The sequence below is a fragment of the Hydra vulgaris genome, chromosome 01, assembly GCF_038396675.1.
Source record: "Hydra vulgaris chromosome 01, alternate assembly HydraT2T_AEP".
In the NCBI taxonomy this organism is placed as follows: Eukaryota; Metazoa; Cnidaria; class Hydrozoa; order Anthoathecata; family Hydridae; genus Hydra; species Hydra vulgaris.
In genome coordinates, this window is record NC_088920.1 from 60,138,847 (window position 1) to 60,163,059 (window position 24,213).

Sequence of the window (24,213 nt, forward strand, 5' to 3'; positions counted from 1 at the left end):
TGGTTAGGTGACAAAGTAACAAAATTTCAATTTAGATTTCCGATGGCTTCGCATCATGCCAGGTTTATGGCACAGGGAGTTTATTATTTAACATATGATCTTCTTCAGCCACAATTCAGTAACATATGTCCTAACATAGTATCATTGCAAGAAGGAAAGCTGATTTATGAAATTGCTTCATTTATAGCACTATTTTATGTTCCATGGTTTGTTAAAGCTCCTATCCCTGCCATAGCACCTTCTGTAGATCTAAAAGCTATTAATGAAATGATACGATATTCTGAATTCAGTTTCAAACCAGCAGAAGCCGTACTGAAATCACTTAAAAAGTACAATTGGTATTTAAATGAAAGCTTTGTGGTTATGCCCAGTGAAATATAAAACCACGTCCCACATGGGTTCCACGTGGATTCCGTGTGGGATTGATGGGATTTGCGTGGGACGGATTTTCCCATGTGGTATCCGTATGGAAATTTGTCACCTTAAACCCATGTGGGAACCATATGGTATTTACACACATGGGAAATCCCACGTGGGTTTTCTGTGGGATTTGCATGGGAATTAATTTGAAAGCTGGAAACTAAAAAACAAACTAAAAAAAAAATTTTAAAATCGACATTGCATTGCGTTACGTTTATATTGTGTGAAAATATTTTATACTAATATAGAGAGTGGCAAGCAAGTATGTAAGTACCACGAATAATGTTTATCTTTCTTTATAGAAATAAGATTAAGATTTGTGCAAATAGACGTATTATTAGGATAATATAATAGTTATTTGAATGTAGATCTTGAGTAAATTATTTGCAAACAATTAACTGATGCAAGTTGATATGTTGTCAAAAACCAATCTTGCATGCATGGGACACTGCAGTGTCCCACAAAGAAATGCAGGTTTGAAAGTCAAAGAATTCCCAATTTTCTTTATTAAAAAAAGAAAAAAAAATGATGGAGATGGGTTTCTGTAACTTTTTTTTTGCTCCAAAACTTTAACCTTTAGATATAATAAGGTCCTTAAGACTTGAGGGACTTACGAACTATATTGAGGAACAAAAACAGTATATTTACAGAAACTTCAATTTTTAATCTGGAGTACCACAGTGTTATTGAGAATAAAGCCTCTGGGTCCAGTTTTCAAAGTAATATGATCTAAAGTAATGTTTAAATAAAATAATATGCTTTAAAATGCATATAGTTATACATATAACTCCTGATAGTTAACTATATTTATAACTAGTTATACATATAATTTGTTATAAAAACTTATTTTTTAAGGTTATGCTTGAAGAAATTAGTACCAATTAATTCAAATTCAAGATTTAGTTAAAGTTCAAGTTAAAGTTCTTATTTATTCATTGTTTTTGTTAATTTTATATTTATTTGTTCAAATTTATCAGGTAGTACTATTTTTTATTACAGTAAGAATGTTTATCATTGTTGAACCTGATTTTATTAGTAACTTAATTTTATTTTCAACATATTTTGACAACACCCTTTATATTTTAAATGATGACAGCTTAACTTTTCTATTGATGTTAAATTTATTACGTTTCAATAACTCAGATTGAATCTTAACTGAATTATTCTAAGCTTTGTAGGGTTTGTTGTATATCAAATGGTGTTGTAAATAAAGTAAAAATAATGTATATATATATATATATATATATATATATATATATATATATATATATATATATACATATATATATATATATATATATATATATATATATATATATATATATATATATATATATATATATATATATATATATATATGTATATATATATATATATATATATATATATATATATATATATATATATATATATATATATATATATATATATATATATACAACATTAAAACAATAAAATTGATACAAAATTTCACTTTAAAACAAATGCCTTTTACATTCTGATGATAATAGCATTAGGAAACTAGTATTTATGTATTATTATTATACTATAATTAGTTTTTTAATTCATTTTATAAAATAGAGACTGACAACTGATAATTAATGGAAGTAAATACAAATTATAAAAATCACGTAAACTTCATTTATTATTACTAAATACTATATTAATGTTAGTCTACAAAGTTAAAATCAATTTAGAGCATTGTTATTAGTTCTTTTGCGATTCGCACTTCCACTTCTGTCTCTCAAATTTATAAAATAGGTGGTCAAAGTTTGCTCAATAGGTAGGTTCTCAGCATAACAATGCTTTTTTCTTACACTTTCTAAAGAGAAATATGGCAAATTGATTACTTATTTTACCTAAGTTGTAGGGTCATCTATGCATAATGATGTCAGATGATGACCTGGTTTATTAAACACCTTCACCCTTTATCAAACTCAGTCAATTTTTTGCGATCTCCTATTGAAAATGATGTCAGTTTTTGTTATCATATTATGATGGTATATCTGAATTGTTAATATAATATAAAAAATGCATATACCATCAATTTTTTTCTGGTTTAATTATACATGTATTCTCAACAGTACTTAAAGTAACAAAAACAAATATAAATTGTTCTTTCAGATAAGCAAGCTAATTTCTGAGTTTGAATTGTTTTTCCTATGATCCTCTTCAGTTTTAAGCAACAAAAGCAAGAAGTTTTTAGACCACATTGTTGGTGTAAATACCTCTAAAACCTGCTCATAGCTAGCATAAATTTTTTTTACTTTTTTTTGAAAATGTAATATTTTACTTTTTTTTTTTAATTCAATTTTTTAATTGACATTATTTTGGTCTCAACATCTCCTCCCCATTGTCAATTATTGTTAAACTCACACTGCCCCTCTATCTACTGGCATCATTTATGGATGATCCCATAGCCTAAATACTATATATATATATATATATATATATATATATATATATATATATATATATATATATATATATATATATATATATATATATATATATTTATATATATATATGTATATATATATATGTATATATATATATATATATATTTATATATATATATATATATATGTATATATATATATATATATATATGTATATATATGTATATATATGTATATATATATATATATTTTTTTTTTTACTTTATTTACAACACCATTTGATATACAACAAACCCTTACGAAGCTTAAAATAAATCAGTTAAAATTCGATCTGAGTTATTGAAACGTAATAAATTTAACATTAATAGAAAAGTAAAGCGGTCATCATTTAAAATGTAAAGGGTGTTGTCAAAATATGTTGATATTAAAATTAAGTTACTAATGAAATCTTGTTCAACAATGATAAATATTCTTACTGTAGTAAGAATTAGTACTAGTTAACAAATTTGAACAAATAAATATAAAATAGTGAAAAAACAATGAACAAATAACTTGAACTTGAACTAAATCTTGAATTTGAATTAATTGGTACTAATTTGTTCAAGCATAACCTTAAAAAATAAGTTTATATATAATGCCAAAAAAAAGACAACAATTTTTTATGAACCTAATTATATATAAAGTTAAAAGTTTTGGAGCCTAAAAAAAGTTACAGAAACCTCCCTATCTTCCCCTATTTTAATTTTTTTTTTAATAAAGAAAATTTGACTTTCAAACCAGCATTTCTTTGTGGGACACTGCAGTGTCCCATGCATGCATGCTTGGTTTTTGACAACATTTGAACTTGCATCAGTCAATTGTTTGCAGATAATATACTCAAGAACTATATTCAAATATCATATGAACATGTTAGAGAATGTTCATATGATATTTGAACATCACAAATTTAATAATATTGTTGTGATATGTTATATAAATAGTAGCATAATAGATTATGATATGAAAATAAGATAGGATATGAAGGCAATGATCAAAGAATAAATTTACTTATAGACATTCAGATGTTTGTTTTTTAGTTTCAGAATATTATATGTTATGTGTGACCGCTGCCTTCTATAATAACAGGCCTCGACATCGCATTGAAGGCCAATTCCTAATACTGTGTTTACATTTTCATCTTTTAATAAATCTTTAAAATGTGATTGGTTTATAAATTAGATAGTGCAACATCAAGACAATAACGTTGAAAGGTTCAAGGCATTAACATTGTAAGGTAATAATATTGTCAAACTAACGATAAGTTTTTTTAATAATTAAAATGCCTTAAAAATGCCTTTAATATGCTGTGTATCTGTTTGCAAGTCGAACTATCTCAACTACAACAAAAATATTAATACTCAACTACAACAAAAATATCAATATATAAATTCCCGAAGAATCTAGAGGAGAGAAAAAGATGTAGTGAAGCTATCCCAAGAACTGGTTTCATTGTTACAGACTATAAAGAAGTATGTCAACTGCATTGGCCAAATGAAGCACTTTATGAAAGCAAATATGGGAAGCAACGACCTTTAAACCCACCATCTGTTTTTAAAAATATTCCGCCTAGTTGTTTAGCCACACCAGCAAGTAAAGTTAGATACTGTAACTTCAAGCGGTTTTTGAAGCATTTTACCAGATGAATTAAATGATTTTCTAAAAGAGGATGAACTTATATTTGACGATATTCAATCTTTGTTAAGTGATAATAACAATGTTATTGTTTTCCAGCCTAATAAAAAAAGTTTACACATACAATCAAAAATGTACAATTTTGGTGTTCCATTATTTATTTTAGTAATTTTCAATGTAGCTAACCATAATGGCGCAACTTGTAATATTTCATCTTTAGCTGTAAGCAAATTAAAGTTAATAAAAACAAAATCAGCTTTATTTGAAGCATTTAGATTTTTAAAAAATAAAGAAAGTTTGCTTCAGTCAAATATTCTATTCGAACACCTTAATGCTATGAGAAAAGTTAATGTTGGTGAAGTTTTATATACTTCAGATATTATATGTAGAGCATATGAGTATTTTGCTATGCGACGAAGTTTATATGATTGTTTGTGTATTGACTACAAGTTGCCAAGTATAAGGACTTTAACACGATTGACTTCAAAAATAAGCTCAATGGAGGACCTAAGTTTCATAAATAGTATTTTTATGAATTTAAATCCATTGAAAAGAACTTCTATACTACTAATTGATGAGGTCTATGTCAAAGCTTCATTACTTTACCTAAGAGGTGCTTTGTTTGGTCAAGCAGTAAACTACCCTGAAAAGTTAGCTAAAACATTTTTATCATTTATGATTAAATGTCTTTTTGGAGGTCCAGAATTTATATGTAGAGCTCAACCTGTTGCAAATCTTTCCTCTGAATTTCAGTTTGCTCAATGTCAACAAATTGTTGATACGATAAATAATATTGAAAATAGTAAGACACTGGTAATAATTACTGATGGTAACCCTGTAAATCAAAGATTTTTAGGAATGTTTAAAACAGTTGATAGTAAACCATGGTTAACAACATCAGGTATATATTTATTGTATGATTATTTGCATCTCTTAAAATTTATACGAAACAATTGGTTGACAAAAAAGACTGGCACACTTCAATTTTTGAACAATAAAGAATTGGCTTTGGCTAAGTGGAGTGATTTAGAAACTTTATATAAAACTGAGTGCAATAGTCTTTTTAAACTCTCTAAACTTACAGCTAAATCAGTTTATCCAAAACCAATAGAGAGACAATCTGTAAAGTTTTGTTTGTCTGTTTTTTGCTAAGAAACAGTAGCTGCATTAAGAACGCATCCAGAGATTGAAAATAAAGCATTTGAAGGTACTGCTGTATTTATTGAAAAAATAATTTTTTTTCGAATGTTGTTAATGTCAAAGCACCTGGTGCTGGCATTCGGTTTAGAAATAAATTATGCGGAGAAATCCACTCAGTTGGTGATCAACAGTTACAACTGCTACGAGATATTGCTGAACTGTCAAATTTTATGAAACCTACAGGTAAGCGTGTAAAACAGCTTACGCTAGATACTAGCAATGCAATAGCGCATTCATGTTATGGCTTTATTGATCTCGTAGAAACTTTGTTGAGTAATGGAGCAAAGTATGTCTTATTAGGATGGTTTTCAACAGATCCACTTAAAAAAGCTTTTTCTAAGCTTCGCCAAGGATCTGGAGGTACTTACTTTATAAACGCTAAATCTGTAATTGAAAAAATTAATATTCAACATACTAAATTGACATTCCTGTTGATGGTATCGATGGTCATACTTATGACATGTTTTAGAGATATTTCTACTGATGAAAAAGAACTTCTGGATAATATACATGATCTTGAAAGCTCAGTTAATAAATCTACATTAGTGGCTATAGTTTACATAGCTGGCTATGTGCAAAAAAGTGAAATAAAAATTTATGATGATTCTACCAATTATTATTATAAATATGGAAGTTATCTGTAAAGCCTAAACAGAGGCGGACTTGAAATTCCTTCTGATACTCTTTTCTAATGGTCAATATTTTGCTTTTTTTTTCTAGGTGCTACTGACCCTTTACGCATAACATTTTGTGTTACTCAGTCTCAGTTCATTTCTGCTAAATATAAATTTAAAATCACAAAAAAACAATGCAGGGTATATTCTAATATTCTGCTAAAGAATTACTCACTAATTACCACTCCCAAAATACTAAAGCTATCATAATTTATGTGAATATTAGTTTTGTAATTTATTTTGCTATTTACTTGTTATGTTTTTTATTTTCTCATTAGCCTATATGTCTCTCAATATGTTTGGATTTGTAAATATTTACCCTGTTGAAATATATTGATAAAACTTTTTTTTTGCTTGAATCAACTTTTGTTGGTGTTTTTTATTGTTGGTGATTTTTATTGTTACCATTTTTAGCAAAAAAAAATTAAAAATACAGTTATCTTTCCAATATATTGATATATACTTTGTTATGGTTCTGCTTGTTATTGATACTATTTAATATTACATAAATATTCTTAATGAAATTTGAAATACGAAAAGCATGATTATCTTTTAATAATTTTTTGGTTTTCTTTTTATATTTCCGTTTTTACTAGAGATTATTATTAGAAAACATAGACTGCCATTACACCCTACCTAATATAAAAATATTAATATGAGTAAAAGTGAAAGTTTAATCGGCCTTCAGTTTTTACGGCATTTTGCGCGATGTCAAGGCCTGTTATTATAGAAGGCCGTGTGTGTGACGAAAAAGTAAGGATACTTTTGCATCCAGTGGCTATTGCACCCAACGTCTACATCATTGAAAAAGTAGGTTTTTACATTTTTGTTTTTGTTTTTTTGTTTAACTACTTATCATAATTGATCACTTTTTTTCAGGATTCTCTTCATGGGTTCAAGCTCATTACGCATAATATGTGTTCAATTACCCATAATACGTCAGTCATTGTAAGTAATAAATTAGGAAATAATTATTTGTGAAATATTGTTGTCATTAATGAACTATATATATTTATCACACCTATAACTGAAGCCACACCACACTAACTATATATTAAACGAATCATTCCACTCCAAATATTCTACTAGAGCCCTGTTACATACACCATCTGATAACTACTTAAAAAACGAATAATTCTACTCCAACTCTGTGACATACACCCATACACATCCCTCTATAAAAAATAAGTGAAAACACTGAAATTATATCTAAATGCACACACATGTTATTGTTAATGTATCATTGTCACACTGTTAAAATACTATAATAATGCTAATAAAGAGTTATTAAGCTAATGAGAAATAAAAAAACACAAATTCACATTATTACTAGACACCAAATAACTTAATTCTGATAACCAGCTTCCAACTACTAATACTGTTTTAAAACTAAAAACTCATACTAAAGACACAAGTCACCATAAATATAAGTAAACACTATCTCAACCATACTACACATACAGTTTGTTTAATTGACAAGAGGCTACCTGCTACCTATTTTATAAAACGAATAATTCTTCTCCACTTCAGATACTCCTGTTAACATAACAGTCACATGACATTTTCACAGTTACTCTTATAACTTTTACATAATTTCATATAATCTTAGATTATAAGTTGTAAAATATATATATATGTATGTGTATGTGTATGTGTATGTATGTATATATGTATGTATATGTGTATCTATGTGTGTATGTATATATATATATATATAGATTATTAGTTGGAGAATAGATATATAAGAGTTACTATATTAGTGGAATTCTGTTTAAGTTTTCCAGATTATCTAGTTGCAATAAACTGTTATTTTAAAATACATGTTACTGGACTTCTAGTATTCACGTCCAACTTACGTTACAACAGTTTAAATGACTTTCAACCAATTTTATACTTACACCTCATACCATCAAGACATTTTATTACAGTAGAGACACACAAGTACACAGCATTGACTGTCTACATCACATACACATCTACTAGACACAAAACAGTTCACAACTCTTACTGACCCTCGTTATACTGCAACAAAGCACTGCACTTATCGACACTCATTTCAACAAAAGTGACTTACAATTGTATGCAAGTTGTACTGAGCCCCACAAAGTGTCCTCTGGTCCCAGTGTCAATTCAGAAGTCTGTGGCAATCGTCCTGACAGGATACTCTGAGAATAGTCCTTTTGGGATAACACAATGGGATACCTTGACGAAACACCCTGGTGTATACCCAGAGTGGAACTTCTTTTGGGATGCCTGTCTCGGGCGAGAGTTAGAGATCTTCTTGTGTTCACACTGTACCATAAGGCACGAATCCATACTGTACTCAAGACATCCATGACACACTTAAATCGATAATGTATGTTTACCACCCAAATAATACAGACCACATGATAACTACTTGTAAAACAAATAATTCTGCTCCATCACTGATACTGTCTACACATAACACTCACGTATCTCGACTATTGTGTATTGTTATTGTTTATTTTTACAACATTATACTTATTATTTTTTAGTAATTTTCTACTCTGAGGCTCTTTGTTTTCCACTGGACATCTGTCCTTTTGTACTTTTATCTCACTCTGCTCAACTCTGTTTAACTTATTATTCATCCCTAAGGCGTTCACTGCTCGGTGCAGCTTCACTAAAATGCTTTGCATTTACAACAAAAATTTATTTTCCGCGTGGACTGCGGAGCAACGACTATCTTCCTGACTACCACATGCATACTAGGTAAATTTATTTACCTAACAAAACCTACAAAGAAGAAAACCAACTACATTAACAAAAACATGCTTATGCACATACACCTCACATCCTGAGTTAACACTTTACTTTTCTCTTTTTAATTTATTTTGATTTTCTTCTATAATTATTCTCTATAACATATTTTTATTAATAAATATTCACTGTATACGACACAAAGTCAGCCACGCTATACGTACAGTCTGTTCAACTGACTAGAGGTGACCTGCTAACTGTTTTTAAAAAACGAATAATTCTACTCGACTTCAGATACTCCTTGTTTCATTACAGTCACGTGACATATTCACAGTTAATCTTATAACTAAAACAAAATTCTATACAATCCAAGATTATGAGTTGTAAAATATATATACAGATTATTAGTTTGTTAAATATAAACACAAGTTATTGTGACTATAGTGGTATATTTTTATTTCAATTTTCCAGATTATCAAGTTGCAATAGTTAGTTATTTTTTTTTTTTTTTTTTTTTTTTTTTTTTTTAAAATACATGTTGTAAAATTCATGTTATATAAAATACGTTACACCATTTTTAATGACTTTCAACCAATTTCATACTTACAGCTTATACCATCAAGACACTTTATTACAGTAGAGACACACAAGTACACAGCATTGACTGTCCACATTACATACACATCTTTAAAACTCAAAACAGTTCACAAATCTCACTGACACTCGTGATACTGCAACAAAACACTGCACTTATCGACACTCATGTCAATAAAAGTGACTTACAATTATATACAAGTTGTACTGAGCCCCACGAAGTGTCCTCTGGTCCCAGTGTCAATTCAGAGGTCTGTGGCAATCGTCCTGACAGGATACTCTGAGAATAGTCCTTTTGGGATAACACAATGGGATACCTTGACGAGATACCCTGGTGTATACCCAGAGTGGAACTTCTTTTGGGATGGCTGTCTCGGGCGAGAGTTGGAGGTCCTCTTGTGTTCATACTGTACCATAGGGCACAAATCCATACTGTACTCGAGACGTCCATGACATACTTAAATCGATAATGTATGTTTACCACCCTAATAATACAGACCACATGATAACTACTTGTAAAACGAATAATTCTACTCCATCACTGATACTGTCTACACATTACACTTACGTATCTCGACTATTGTGTATTGTTATTGTTTATTTTTACAACATTATACTTATCATTTTTTAGTAATTTTCTACTCTGAGGCTCTTTGTTTTCCACTGGACATCTGTCCTTTTGTACTTTTATCTCACTCTGCTCAACTCTGTTTAACTTATTATTCATCCCTAAGGCGTTCACTGCTCGGTGCAGCTTCACTAAAATGCTTTGCATTTACAACAAATACTACAATATAAAATATAAAATTATTTGTGTTACTTAAAACGAAACTTTATATAAAGTTTCGTTTTAAGTAACACAAATAATTTTGATAGTATTTCATAAAACGATTGTCATGATTTTATTAAATATTAGTTCAGCATCTGCCGGCAAGAGGCATTAACATTATTATCAACTAAATAACATTAATAGTTTATAATATGATTTTAAATAAAAATGAATGAAAGATATAAAATGATACAAATGAGATATAAAATGCAATCATTTTTCATATAAAGTGCAATCATTTTTCTTTTTCAATGTCGGTAACGACTGAAGTTCTTATTTAACCATTATATAAAATTAATGTAACTAAGAACATTTTCTCCTTTTTTTTCATTCATTTTTCTCGTAACCTTTTCCCTCAATATCTGAAGTCATAGCAATGAATGAGTTATTTTTAAATAAATTTCAAATTAACAATTGCGAATTTGAACATTTTTTATATTACTAAATTATAAGAGAATCGTCAAACATCAGCACTTCAAAATGGAGGCGACTAAAAAGAGACAAACAACACTTTCATTTTTAACACAAGCAGGATCGGAATTAAAACCACCTGTTGAAAAGAAGAAAAAACTCAATAGTAGAAAATTACAGCTAACAACAGCTCAAAAATGGGTAAACACTACTCTTGCAAAATATAATGCAAATGAATGGCTAGAGATATTATATAATTTAAAAAGAAGCTATATTTATTATCAGTTTCGATCCTACTCCAATAGGAAAGACCGAGATATGCGTTGAGTGTTCTTTTCTTTCTATTTCTTATCTTGAATACGGAACATCTGAAGGAGTTTTTAATAAAATTAGTCAATCCCTTGAATCAGAAGGTATCGAAAATTTTAAAACTAAATTAGTTGGTTTTGGTGCTGATGGCGCAGCTATAAATAGAGGAAGTAGAACAAGTGTAAATGTATTACTTCAGAAAGAAATTCCATGGGTAACTTTTGGTTAGTGTGTTGCACATCGCCTTGAGTTAGCGGTAAAAGATAAAATTTGCACAAATAAAAGCGTTTAATGATGTCAATAACATCATTTTGAAAATGTATAACATTTATAAAAATCCCTAAAAAAGTTACGACAGTTAGGAAAGCCTATTGCTATCCTTGAAGAGGGTAATTCAATTGACATTGCAGGTATTCGCCCCAAAAAAGCATCAGGTATATTGGATTTTTTTTTTCAATTTTAACTATAAAAAATACTTTATAAAACAATATACTTTATTAGATGCTGGTTTTTTATACAACAAAAGTTCTTTATAAAACAGTATTTTGAGCGATAATAAAACTTTTTATAAAATAAAATACTTGTGCAATAATAAATAGGAACACGATGGATTGCACATAAAATTCAAGCACTTGAGATGATCTTAGACAAATATGGAGTATATATGAAACATCTCGAAAACATGACTGCAGATTTCAGTTTTACTCAAGCAGAAAGAGCAAAGTTTAAAGAGTATCATCAGAAGTGGAATCATGGACGAATACCTCTTTATATAGCATTATTCATAGAAGTTTTATCGCCAGCAAACTTGTTATCTTTATCTTTTCAATTCCGTAGCATCATCTAGATTTATTAAAAAAACTAAAAAACAGTTAAGTCGCTTGAAGAAAAAAGAATTTGCGGATTTACCAACAGTCAAACGTTTCCTTGCAAAAGTAAAAAACAACACTGGAAAGTATTCATTCCAGGATGTTGAGCTTCATGACTTTACAAACGCACTAACTTTAGTTAAGAATTCGAAATCAATGATTGTAGCGTTAATTGCCGAATCCATAGAAGAGCGTTTGGGAACACAAAATACGGTTCTTGATATGTATGGAATGTTTATCCTAAACACTGGTGGCTGGTTTCAAAATAACACCAATAATTCATTTGCTGATGATAACATCGAAAAATTGTATGACTTTTATAATATGCCGTTACGTTATGCTGGCTTCACTGGGAGTGTAAATAATATGTTTGATGCTTGGCATAACTTAGTTGATTACACTGTCAAATATTTGGCACCAGATAAAACTGAGTACCGTAAAGTATGGTACCAAATTTTTTCGAGTTCTATGAAAAAAGTTTGGAGTCCAGTTCTACTTCTTGTTGAACTGCTGTTCGTATTGCCTATTTCGAATGGAAAGGTTGAGCGTCTTTTTTCTTTTATTAATAGAATTAAAACTGACACAAGAAATCGCTTAACTGAAAAACGGCTCAATAATTTAATTCGGGTGTGCACTGATGAAACAAATAGTAAAGAATTTGATGTGAATCCTGCCATTGAATTATGGGCCGAAGATACGTTGCAAAGGCCTACACAAGAAAGTCAAAAAATTTATTCAAAAAAAGAAAAGAAAAAAACAACTATAAAAATATTAGTTAATTTAGAATCGCCATCAGACGAGTCTTTAGATTTAAAATCGTCTTTCGATGAAACTTTGGTTAATAAATCAGATGAAACGTATCTTTAAAAAAACATTTTTAAGTTATATAAAACTTTGTTTTTTGTAACTTAGGCATTTATTATAGTAGTATTACATAAAACGATACTTGATTAAGTATTTAGTTTAAATTTTTTTGATATAACATAAAAATGTGTATTTTTTATTATTTAAAAAAATAGAATACAATTAAAAAAGGAATACGAGTTCGTTCATTTTAAAGTATCAAGTTATTTTTTTATTTACAAAGTTTCGTCATACAGAATAATTGCTGCGATAAAAATTTAAAACAAAAAAAAAATTAAAATTTTGACCGCCCAAAAAAATAACTGACCGTCAATTTTATGTATTAGCCGGTCAGTTTGACCGCTCGCCTTTGATTTCTTATTTTCCACGCTGTATATATATATATATATATATTAATATATATATATATATATATATATATATATATATATATATATATATATATATATATATATATATATATATATATATATATATAACGATTTTTAAATAATTTTAACAAAAATTTAAATTGTCACATCTACATTTTTATTCAATAATGCTAAATTGTTTGAAAAAAAATTTTTAAGTCTCATTATTACTATATGCAATACCTGTAAAAGATTATTCTATCGATTTCAGCACTATTTTTTCATTTTTTTTTTGTTTCTTTAGTATTTTTCTTAAGATTACGTTTCTTTGCAAAGTTTAAATAATATTTTTTTGATTTTCACACACTTTACTTTACATTGCAAAACCTAATCAGACGTAAACAAAACTACTTCATGATCAAGAAAACTTGTTTATACATTAAAAATTAATCATCAAAATAAAAATCAATTGAGTTATTTCGGTGTTTTTTAAAATTACTTAACTTAAAATCTTGCAAATTTTAACCGACTATGGTGGTATGCAATTAAAAAATTGCATACCACCATAGTCGGTTAAACTTTTATTTTCACCATAGTCAAACAATTTGTTTAAAAAAAAAATTCTAAAATTCATTTTTTTATACTAAATTCGATTTTATATTGAGTCCTTACTATTTCAGCATTAAACGGACGAAGCGACTCAGTATCTTTTCAATCAGTTAAAGAAAGCAACAAGTATCTTCGTCATCAAGATTTTATTCTCAAGTTACATTAGGTCGACCTTTACTCTGACCTTTTCAAAAGTGATGCTTTATTCATTACTTGCTATAATAAGTATTATTTTGGCTATGTTTCACTTGAGTCCACAAACTACCCTGGGTATTTTCTTAGACATCAAGACTTTACAGTGAAGGTATAAAAAGAACACCCTCAAGAAGAACTTTTCAGAAGAGATGCAAGTTTTAGGCTTGTACAGCTAGGAATTTGTAAGTTTTATTTTTTAGAAATATTTTTTTAGCCAACAGCATAAATCTGTTTTAATAAATCTAAAATCGTCAAAAAAATTATTTCATATTTTATTTATATTTATATTAAAAATTGTTAAAAAAATGTAAATTAAATATTTGTTTCGATAAAAAAAGAACAATTTTGAAGTATTGTTAACTGCATTTCAACAGCATATATAGGACAACAATATTTACTGCAGTCCAATAACTACCTGCGATATCGAATTGGAGTTCGAAACGATAATACAGCAGCTATTATTTTAAATTCCTTGGACCAATTTCGCGTTGTTAAAGGTATAGTTATTAGTAGTTATATAATAAAATAACAAAATTAAAAAGTAGTAACAAATATAAGAAATATAAGAAATAAAAAAAATTACTAATAAAAAAAACAAACAAAATAATAATATATTATGGTATTATTTTTTGAACTTTGTAAAACATGTTTTGCACATCTATACCTTTATTTTGTTTTTAGATTTTTGTTGAAATTCTTACTATTATATTTTCTATTCTTTTAGCACTTAACGGGCGAGAAGACTCAGCTTCTCTGCAGTCGGTAATTAAGTATCTACGTCATCAAAATTTTATTCTTAAGTAGATCTTTATCCCGAGCTTTTTAAAAATGATGCTTCTTTTATTATGCGTAAAAATTATTACTACCCAAACTAAGTTTCTTTTGAATCTACAAGTTATCCTGGATATTTTCTACGACATCAAGACTTCACCATAAAATTACAGCAAGAATAATCGTTTGATAAACTTTTCAAAAAAGATGCTTGCTTTTCGCTTTTATCAATTAGTTCAACTTTGATGGAGTTATATTGATTAGAGTTTGGTTGCATTGGCTTTTTTTTATAAATGCGTGTTCATGGTGTAGGATGCATTCTCGCTTTGTTTCCTGCTGCAATAATCCTGAATATAAATAATTATTTGGGAAAATAAATCGCATTTTATTTAGGCAGTATATTTATATGATGTATTTAAAATGGTTTATTTTGAAAATAAATTATTATACAGCAGTTAAAACATATTTTATATAGGAATTATTTTTTTATTTTGGTGCTGTTTTATATAAAAAGTGCTTATAAAATGGTGTGATAATTCATTAAATAAAAACATTAAAAAAAAAAAATTTAAAGTTGTTGTTACTTTTCAGTTATTAAAATTCTTTTTCATTTTTATTTTACTTTTTTGATTTTTTGCGTCTGTCATTTTTTTTTAACAACAGTTGCTAAATAATTTTGAACATAAGAAGCAAAAATGATTTGCTTGTTAATGAAAGAATAGTTAACTCGAATAAAAAAGTTTAATGAAGAGATATGTTTTCAATGGTGTGGCGGAATAGTGTCATATAATTTTGATTGTCGCAAATTCTTAATGTCGCAAACTTTGTTGTCGAAAATGTAAAATAGGAATAGTGTCGCAAATTGTCGCATTATTGATCGTCAAATAACAGAATAAGGAATAATGTCGCAAAGGAGTTTAATGAATAGTGTTGAAAACAAAAAAAAAAGGAATAGTGTCGAAAATGAATTTAGTGAATAGTGTCAAAAATTGTAAGAAGGAATAAAGTCCTGAAATTGTAAGAAGGAATAAAGTCCTGAAATTGTAAGAAGGAATAAAGTCCTGAAGGAGTTGAATGAATAGTAACAAAAATAAAATAATAATAACTATCTGTGTTTAGATAGCATGTCTGATATCATACTGAAATAGTCTGCTGCCAGGGGCTTCGGTACATACATCGACTATCAAGTAGCCTGGCCCGTAAGAAAGTGCTGCTTCATCGACTGAGGGTTTGACATGGGGCAGCAATCTTTTCTTTCATTATTCTCTGTTTTTTTCTGTAAAAGTTGTATTCTTTAAAGATAAGCAAAACGAGTAAGCAATTGCTGAAATTAACTGTTTGGGACACTATTCCGTTTTTACTATTTGCGACACTATTCCTTTTTTTAGTTTTCAACACTATTCATTAAATTCATTTGTGACACTATTCCTTATTTTGCGACATTAGGCCTTTTTAGTATATTCGACACTATTCTGAAATTCATTTTGCGACACTATTCTTGTCACCCTTTTCAATGTGTAAACAATACAGCTTGAATAAAGCAAAACCAAAAAAATAGTTTAACTTTTTATTCAAAAAAATTACTTTTATTTGAAAAAAAAAGTCATAAACCGAACATCCAAGAGATAAAGAAAACAGTTAATAAGATATTGATTTCAAGAGAAGTTTGAAAATACTTTATGTTACTAGAAGTTATAGCTATCGAAAATTTAATTATATATATATATATATATATATATATATATATATATATATATATATATATATATATATATATATATATATTTAAACAACTTTAAAAAGTATTCTACACAATAGAGTGCTCAATGTTCTTAAAAGAATAGAGCAATTATATATTAGTAGAAAATTAGTAGTAAAAAATTTTACTACTAAAAGTAGTAGTTAAGACATTTGCAACTTCCTGTAATTTAATTTTTGGTATAAATTGAAGTTTTATTAATTTGATCATCCATTTCTGATGAATCTTTGTTGATGAAACACAGTGTTAAATGGAAAAAAATTTTTTAAGTGATTTTCTACTAATATATATATATATATATATATATATATATATATATATATATATATATATATATATATATATATATATATATATATATATATATATATATATATATATATATATATATATATATATATATATATATATATATATATATATATACATACATACATATATATATATATATATATATATATATATATATATATATATATATATATATATATATATATATATATATATATATTAGTAGAAAATCACTTAAAAATTTTTTTTCTATTTAACACTATATATATGTTTAAATTTTAAAACACCTTTAAGTTTTATGTTACTGCAACCATCAGGTGAAATTAACATTTCATTTGATAATTGCAAAACTCAAAGCTATATATATACATATATATATATATATATATATATATATATATATATATATATATATATATATATATATATATATATATATATATATATATATATATATATACAGTCGTCCCCCGGTTAACGAACCCCCCTGTTAGCGAACTTTCGGTTAACGAACCGAAAGTTTGCCCAAAATCCTCCCCCGGTTAACGAACCGGAACTCGGTTAACGAACCGGGACCGCCAAATGGCGTGCACACGCGCGTGAAGGTCGGGCGCGCCGTCCAGCATTTCCCCCTCAGTTTTGTGAGTGTCATGGAAGCCTGGGAGGTGAATGGTTGTGCTGGGTGTGTTTTTGTTGTTTCATTTTTTTCTTTTCTTGTTTCACTAATATTTTTCATGCATTTTTGTGCTTTTTTCTAGGTTTTTTTCCCACTTGCGATTTTTTCGATTTTGCGATTTTTCAAAATGTCGAACCCTGCGAAAAAAAGCAGAAAAGTTTTCACTCTTTAAGAGAAAAAAACAATCATTCAAAGAGTGCAAAAAGGTGAAAAGCAAAGTGACCTGGCTAAGGAGTTTGGTGTGAATAAATCAACCATTGGCACCATCATCAGCTCGAAGGAAAAAATCTTGGCTGCTGCTCAAACTGCTACAAAAGGATCCACAAAAATTGTCAGCAAAAAGCAAAGGCACCCAGTCATGGATGAAATGGAGCAGCTCCTGATCCTCTGGATGGAGGACATGCAGATGAGAGGGGATCCTGTGTCTGGTGAGCACATTTGCATGAAAGCAAGGAAGATCTTTATTTCATTATTTCGGCAAAATCCACCAATTAAAAATTTTTTAATGGCGGCCTATGGGAAAACGCGTTTCGGTTAACGAACTTTTCGGATAACGAACTAGTTCGTACTCCGAATTAAGTTCGTTAACCGGGGGACGACTGTATAGCTTTGAGTTTTGCAATTATCAAATGAAATGTTAATTTCACCTGATGGTTGCAGTAACATGAAACTTAAAGGTGTTTTAAAATTTAAACAAAAAAACAACTAAAATAACAGTTTATGTAGCAACATGGTCGTTCATACTCACTTAATAAACGACAGGTTATTGTACGCAAGCGCAGTTTGATTATACAAGTTTTTGGACTTTCAAAATGGCTTCGGGCCTTCCCTACAAAGTTTGTTTTTAGTTAGCAACCAATTTTTTATTACCAATAGCGTTTTTTATCATTTTCTACGAAGATAACAAGTTTTTGGGCTATCAGTAGTGTTTTGGTAACTTAATTTAGTTATAAAGTAAGTAAAATAAATAGAGAACATAATTTTATGAATGATGCAGATTTACTTTAAAAAATTTTTTTCTTTAATTTGTTTATAGATTTGTAAGAATTTTTACTTTTTTTTGAGCGGTGAAACTTAAAACTTTTTATAATTTTTTTTATATGAATCTTTTCTTTTTATCATTTTTAACTGATGTTAGCACTCAATATTTTTTCTTGTTCAAAAATCACATCTCACCATTGCACCGTGGGACGAAATCCCGATTTCGTGGCCAAAAGTCAAATTTTTGAGTTTTATATTTTCGTCTTTTTACTTTCAGTTCTTGTTTACAGATAGTCCTAGAACAAAATTCCGAACAGGGTAGGTATATACCTGCTCTAGGGTGGCCTGACATCAGTTGACATTTAGCTATTGTTCGGTACGCACTAAACAAGTGGACACGTCGAAAAATTCTTGCCAGTTTAGAAGTGCTGTTAAACTAAAAAAACTATTTCAATTGGACTTCGGCGAAAAAGAGTCACTTACTGGAGGTATGTAGTATATATGGTTATGCACAGTTATTGCTAATTTTAACTTTTTTAATATTTAAATTGCGCGACAAGCAAACATAAAAAAGTGTAAATTTTTTTTATCTAAAATCGATTTTCTAATGTAGTTTTAAAAATTTAATCGCGGTTATCCGCTTTCTTTCGACAAGGAATTGATAGTGTATAGTGTTAAATATAACATATTAAAAAACTGGCTGCCATTGAGTGCCATTTTAATAGTGAGACTAGTTTTTATGGAGAAATGCATGATGCGACATTAATCTATTAACATAGATAAATAATTACATTTAAATACAATAATTTATTATTTTAAATATATGCCTTACAAGTTACTTCTCGTTCTGTTTTATGATAATCTCAAAATTTTATAAAGCAATCCTCAAAGAACTCTTAGCAATTATTACTTTATCTTTTTTACAGAGTCTTCCAAACCTTCAAATATAGAATTATCAAGGAAAGGTATATTCTTTATGGGGAAAGACAGTTTTAAAAATGAATATAAATTCATCTTTGATGTTTTGACAGATGCAATTTTCAAAAAAACGGAACATGTGGTACAAGTAAGCGAGGATGAAATGTCATTATCACGGTTATTTGCAAATTTTCGATCGAGATGGAGAGCAGCAGGAAGATGGGAAAAAATTTTCTGAGAAAATGAAGAATGGTTGAAGGGTACCGTACAATTTTCAAATTTATGCAATACTGAATGCACAACACCTGAGAAGATTGTGAAAAACGATAATAAAAAAGGAGTATGTGGGCGACCTTCGCAATCCTTTGCTTCATCTAATGATAGATATTTCGCCGAAGAGGCGAAAGACTCAAGAAGTACGTTCTACTTTTTCTACAGAGGAATTGGCATATGCTGCTCAAATGAGTTTAAGGACTTCTGGTCAAGTACATGGTGCTCAAGTTGTTAAAGATGTCACGTTAATAACCCCAACGAGAGCATCAAAATATATATCCACTGTTCGTTCACAAAATGTAGTACTTCTAACCCCAGACGAAGCAGTTTCTTTAATGATCGAGAAAGGAGAATCAAAGCACTGTTATCAACTATCGAGAAATGTAGCTAAAGCACATAAATGCAAATTATACCCGTCATACCTTGAAGAAGAAAAAGCAAAAAAACGTTGTTACCCATCAGTTGTATACACAACTGCTAGTGAGTCGTGCGCACAAATTGAACTACAGGCTTTACTTGATCATACCACATAGAATTATACAACTTCAGGCTGATGTCATTGATATTCTAAATCCGGAAGTTCCGCAAAAATTAGTACTTCACTGTAAATTTTTATACTTCTCTTGTACCTTTACATTTAATACACAGCAGTCACGAGATGGGTGAAGCAACTATTGCGTGGAAAAATCCTAGACCATCATCTCCGCGATTCTGCAGACCAATAAGATTGCAGTTTGTACATGAATATGTACAGCCAACATTAAAAAAAGTTACCGACATTGAACTGCAGATTGAGGGTCTTGGACAATATGCTAATGAACAAAATTGAAAATCCTTTTCAGTAACTTATTGTATGTCCTTTACAATGATAGGCGGTAAAGCCTTTAATGCAGTAACTGACACCACTTCTGCGCAATGCTGCTTCATATGGAAAGCTTCCTCTAAAAAATTTAATGACATCAACAACATTTTAAAAATGGGCATAGCTACAGATAATTTAAGATTTGGCATATCTACATTGCATACATGGATTCGCCTACATCTGTTCAAAAAGCTAGATGCGGTAGTGGTGTAGTAATAAGAGCGCTCGCTTTGTAAGCAAGAGGTTCGGAGTTCGACTCCCACCACGTCCCTGGAAGTACCGCGCTCAACTTAGTTTCTCCGCGCAGCGGCCTTGCTCGGCTAGGTTCGTGTTTCGGAGTTAAAGAGTTGAGAGAGGGTTGCACCACGAATAACAAATAAATAATAATAAAATAAAAAAACACAAAAAAATGAGTACCCTCCTCGACTGCAGTGGCCCCCCTCGGGCCTTGGGGAGGTGAATAATCTGAAAAAAAAAAAAAAAAGTGTTGATCCATGGAGCAGAAATTGTAAAATATGCCCTTTTACCGATTGGACAACTTTCTGAAGATGCCCAAGAGTCACGCAATAAGGACATTAAAAACTTCAAATTACATCATTCAAGTTAATGTTTAAGAGAATTGAAAATGAGAGACATTTTTAATAGGCTCTTATTAACAGTAGATCCATTTCTCTCGAGCATCAGGATATTGACCCAGAGACCGGCGAAATCTCTACATCAAGAAGCTATATAATTGTTAAAGCAACCTGAAGTCACCAGACAAGAAACAAGGAACGATTCCGATTTAGATACAAGTGGTTCAACATCAGATTTTGAATCGAATGATTCGAACATTGATAAAAATGACATACGTGATTTTTGTTACTAGGATTAAATAAACAATTTTTTTATACATATGTGACTTCATCTTTTACCAATTTAAAAAAAATAATAAAATTAAGATTACAAATTTCTGTTTTATTATTAATAGTATAAATTTGGAAATAATTTTACAATATTTTTGCTCTAATTTAACTCCTGAATCATGAGCAATGACCTCGAAAACCGAACTACATGAGGTTTCATATTTTCAACTTACGAACAGTTTTGGCCGCCGTATTGTAGCTGCCATTTCGCCCCACTGTGCATTGCCATAAAGTCACACCATTTTAGTTAGTGATCTATGTAATGTTTTTTTGTAAAATAAATAATTTTCAATGTAAAAAAGTTAACTAAGTTTTTTTATTATAATTTTAAATAGCATCTTTAATTTTGAATGCAGTTTATTATTGAATTATTATTTTACTTTAGTTAATAAATAGAAACACTATTTAATAGATAAAGCTAAGCTTGTAGGTTATTCACTAGACTTACCTAAAAACTTTTCTTTTTCTTAGATGGAGATCCATAACAAGAATTTTAATATTCGATAAAATAATAACGCTGAAAATAAATTACGCTGTTGGAACAAACCAACAAAACAAAAATGAAAAAGTGTTCAACGTCATATTGTCAGATGAGATAGAAAATGTTCATCCGAATAAATTTTGCTATGTTATAACACCATAAACAATATTATCAAAAGACTCACATCGACAACACTTTATTTAAGTACGATTTCGAAACCTCATTATGATGAATGCTATTGTTGTCAGCAGGTTTAAAAACTCAGTAAAAGTCTAAGTTTTGCAAAATAACTTAAACAAGATAAAAACCTTATTGATTGTCTTGGTATCGGTGAAAAAGTCTGGTAATTTTCAATGTTTGCGTACATTTAAAAAGCATCGTGACAGCACACGATTCAGTAATAGATATAGATGAATTAAAAAATGAATTTAATCCTCATTTACAACCGTGTCAATGTAAATTATGTGGTAAAATACCAAAAAAATCAGTAACTCTAAAAAAATGCCAACACTTGTTAACTTGTAAACACAATGCGTAAATATGTTAACTGTTGAGTGTAAATATAAAAAAAAGTTCAATGAAAGAATACCATACCAGAATTACATACTAGGTTTACATACCAGGTTTACATACTAGGTTTACATACCAGGTTTACACACTAGGTTTACAGACCAGGTTTACATTCTTGGTTTACATACCAGGTTTACATACCAGATTTACATACCAGGTTTACATACCAGGTTTACATACCAGGTTTACATACCAGGTTTACATACCAGATTTACATACCAGGTTTACATGCCATGTTTACATACCAGGTATATATCCCAGGCGCGGATTTAGGGTATAACCGTTGATGCTAAGGCTACACCTTAAAATAATCAACGAAATAAAAAATAATATAATATTTAAACATATTTTAAAGTAAAAATAATATAAATGATCAAGATTAGTTTATTTTTATTTACTTATACTTATTTCCCAGTCTTTTTATGACCAGGTATTTTCAAATAAATCAAACGCCTTTATTATTTTCTTAGTAAGTTGGTAATTATGGCGGATATGTTTTGAAAAAATAATGTTCCAAATTCTTTTGATACTTTTCACATTCATAACATAAAATGGAGCGAAAAAAAATTCTTTGCAAAACCAAATGGTTAAAATATCTGACCAGTTTAATTTCATCGTTAAACTTTTGGCTTGAAGATGCCCTGATATAAATGTTTAATACCATACTTTAAAATGGTTCAAGATTTTGTAGCGGTGTATACATATACTGCACCGGACCACACTGGACCTCAACGGACCACATCGGACCAAACACGAGTAATTTATATTTGAGATTTATATATACAAAAAAAATTTATTAAATTGAAAAAAATAATTTAATTTAAAATTAAAAATAGGGACAAGCGCTGTTGAGTATTCATGCTTCGACTGACTAATATAGGCATATTTCGCACCACTAAAATTGTTTTTTATACTCCGTGGTGTATACGGTGTTGGTCCGGTGTGGTCCGGTGCAATATTCGCATACACCCGTTTTGTAGCTTTAAGGTATATTTTTTAACTATGTTTTCACAAACTATATTTGTTATAAAAGATAACATGCTTTTTACAACTGTAACTATGTTTATCTATATACATCTATTTCTGTGCTTATTGTTATAAAAATTCTTATAACATTTAACTAAAACACTGTGTTGTGTGCGGCCGTGGCGCAGTGGTTAGAACGCTTGCTTTATAAGCAGGAGATCCGGGTTCGAAACGAGCTCTGGACATATTTTCGCGTCACGGTAAGGAAGGAGGCGTGAACTTCCTGGTTAAATGCACTTCCGCGGTGCTCTGTGACAAGACCGTTAGGACTTCTTGGGGCACCTAAAAAAAAACAAAAAAAAAAACACACTTATTTTATTAAACAGTTTAAAATACTAGTAATAATAGTTTTGCCACAGATCTATATAAACAATTTTTATTGTTTTTTGCTATAAATGTAAATGATTAAAGTATGACATTTTAAATTCTTCCGAAAAAATTGTAATTTTCAAATTGAAGCTTTTAATAAAGAGGATCTTATAAGTTGATTCTATTGTCATCAGAATCAACTATAATACAATCTAGGAGACTCTCCTATAATATAAGAGAGTCCTTAAAAAAAAGGTGAAGGAAATATTTTATAAC

The 24,213-nt window shown here is 29.1% G+C and overlaps 1 protein-coding gene across 2 annotated transcripts; it reads left to right on the top strand.

Moving 5' to 3' along the window:
- Positions 1-484: 484 nt before the first annotated feature.
- Positions 485-15,453, top strand: LOC136072813 (uncharacterized). 2 transcript variants are annotated; one of them, XM_065788842.1, is made up of 6 exons: positions 485-686; positions 3,896-7,174; positions 7,244-7,312; positions 13,992-14,297; positions 14,490-14,612; positions 14,840-15,453. In XM_065788842.1, exon 2 carries the CDS (start codon positions 4,623-4,625, stop codon positions 5,640-5,642), a length of 1,020 nt encoding a protein of 339 aa, XP_065644914.1. In that variant the 5' UTR covers positions 485-686; positions 3,896-4,622; the 3' UTR covers positions 5,643-7,174; positions 7,244-7,312; positions 13,992-14,297; positions 14,490-14,612; positions 14,840-15,453. The 2 variants fall into 2 exon arrangements, with proteins under 2 accessions (XP_065644914.1, XP_065644915.1); XM_065788843.1 differs by lacking the exons at positions 485-686; positions 7,244-7,312 and having other exon boundaries at positions 3,395-7,174.
- The last annotated feature ends 8,760 nt before the right edge of the window (positions 15,454-24,213 follow it).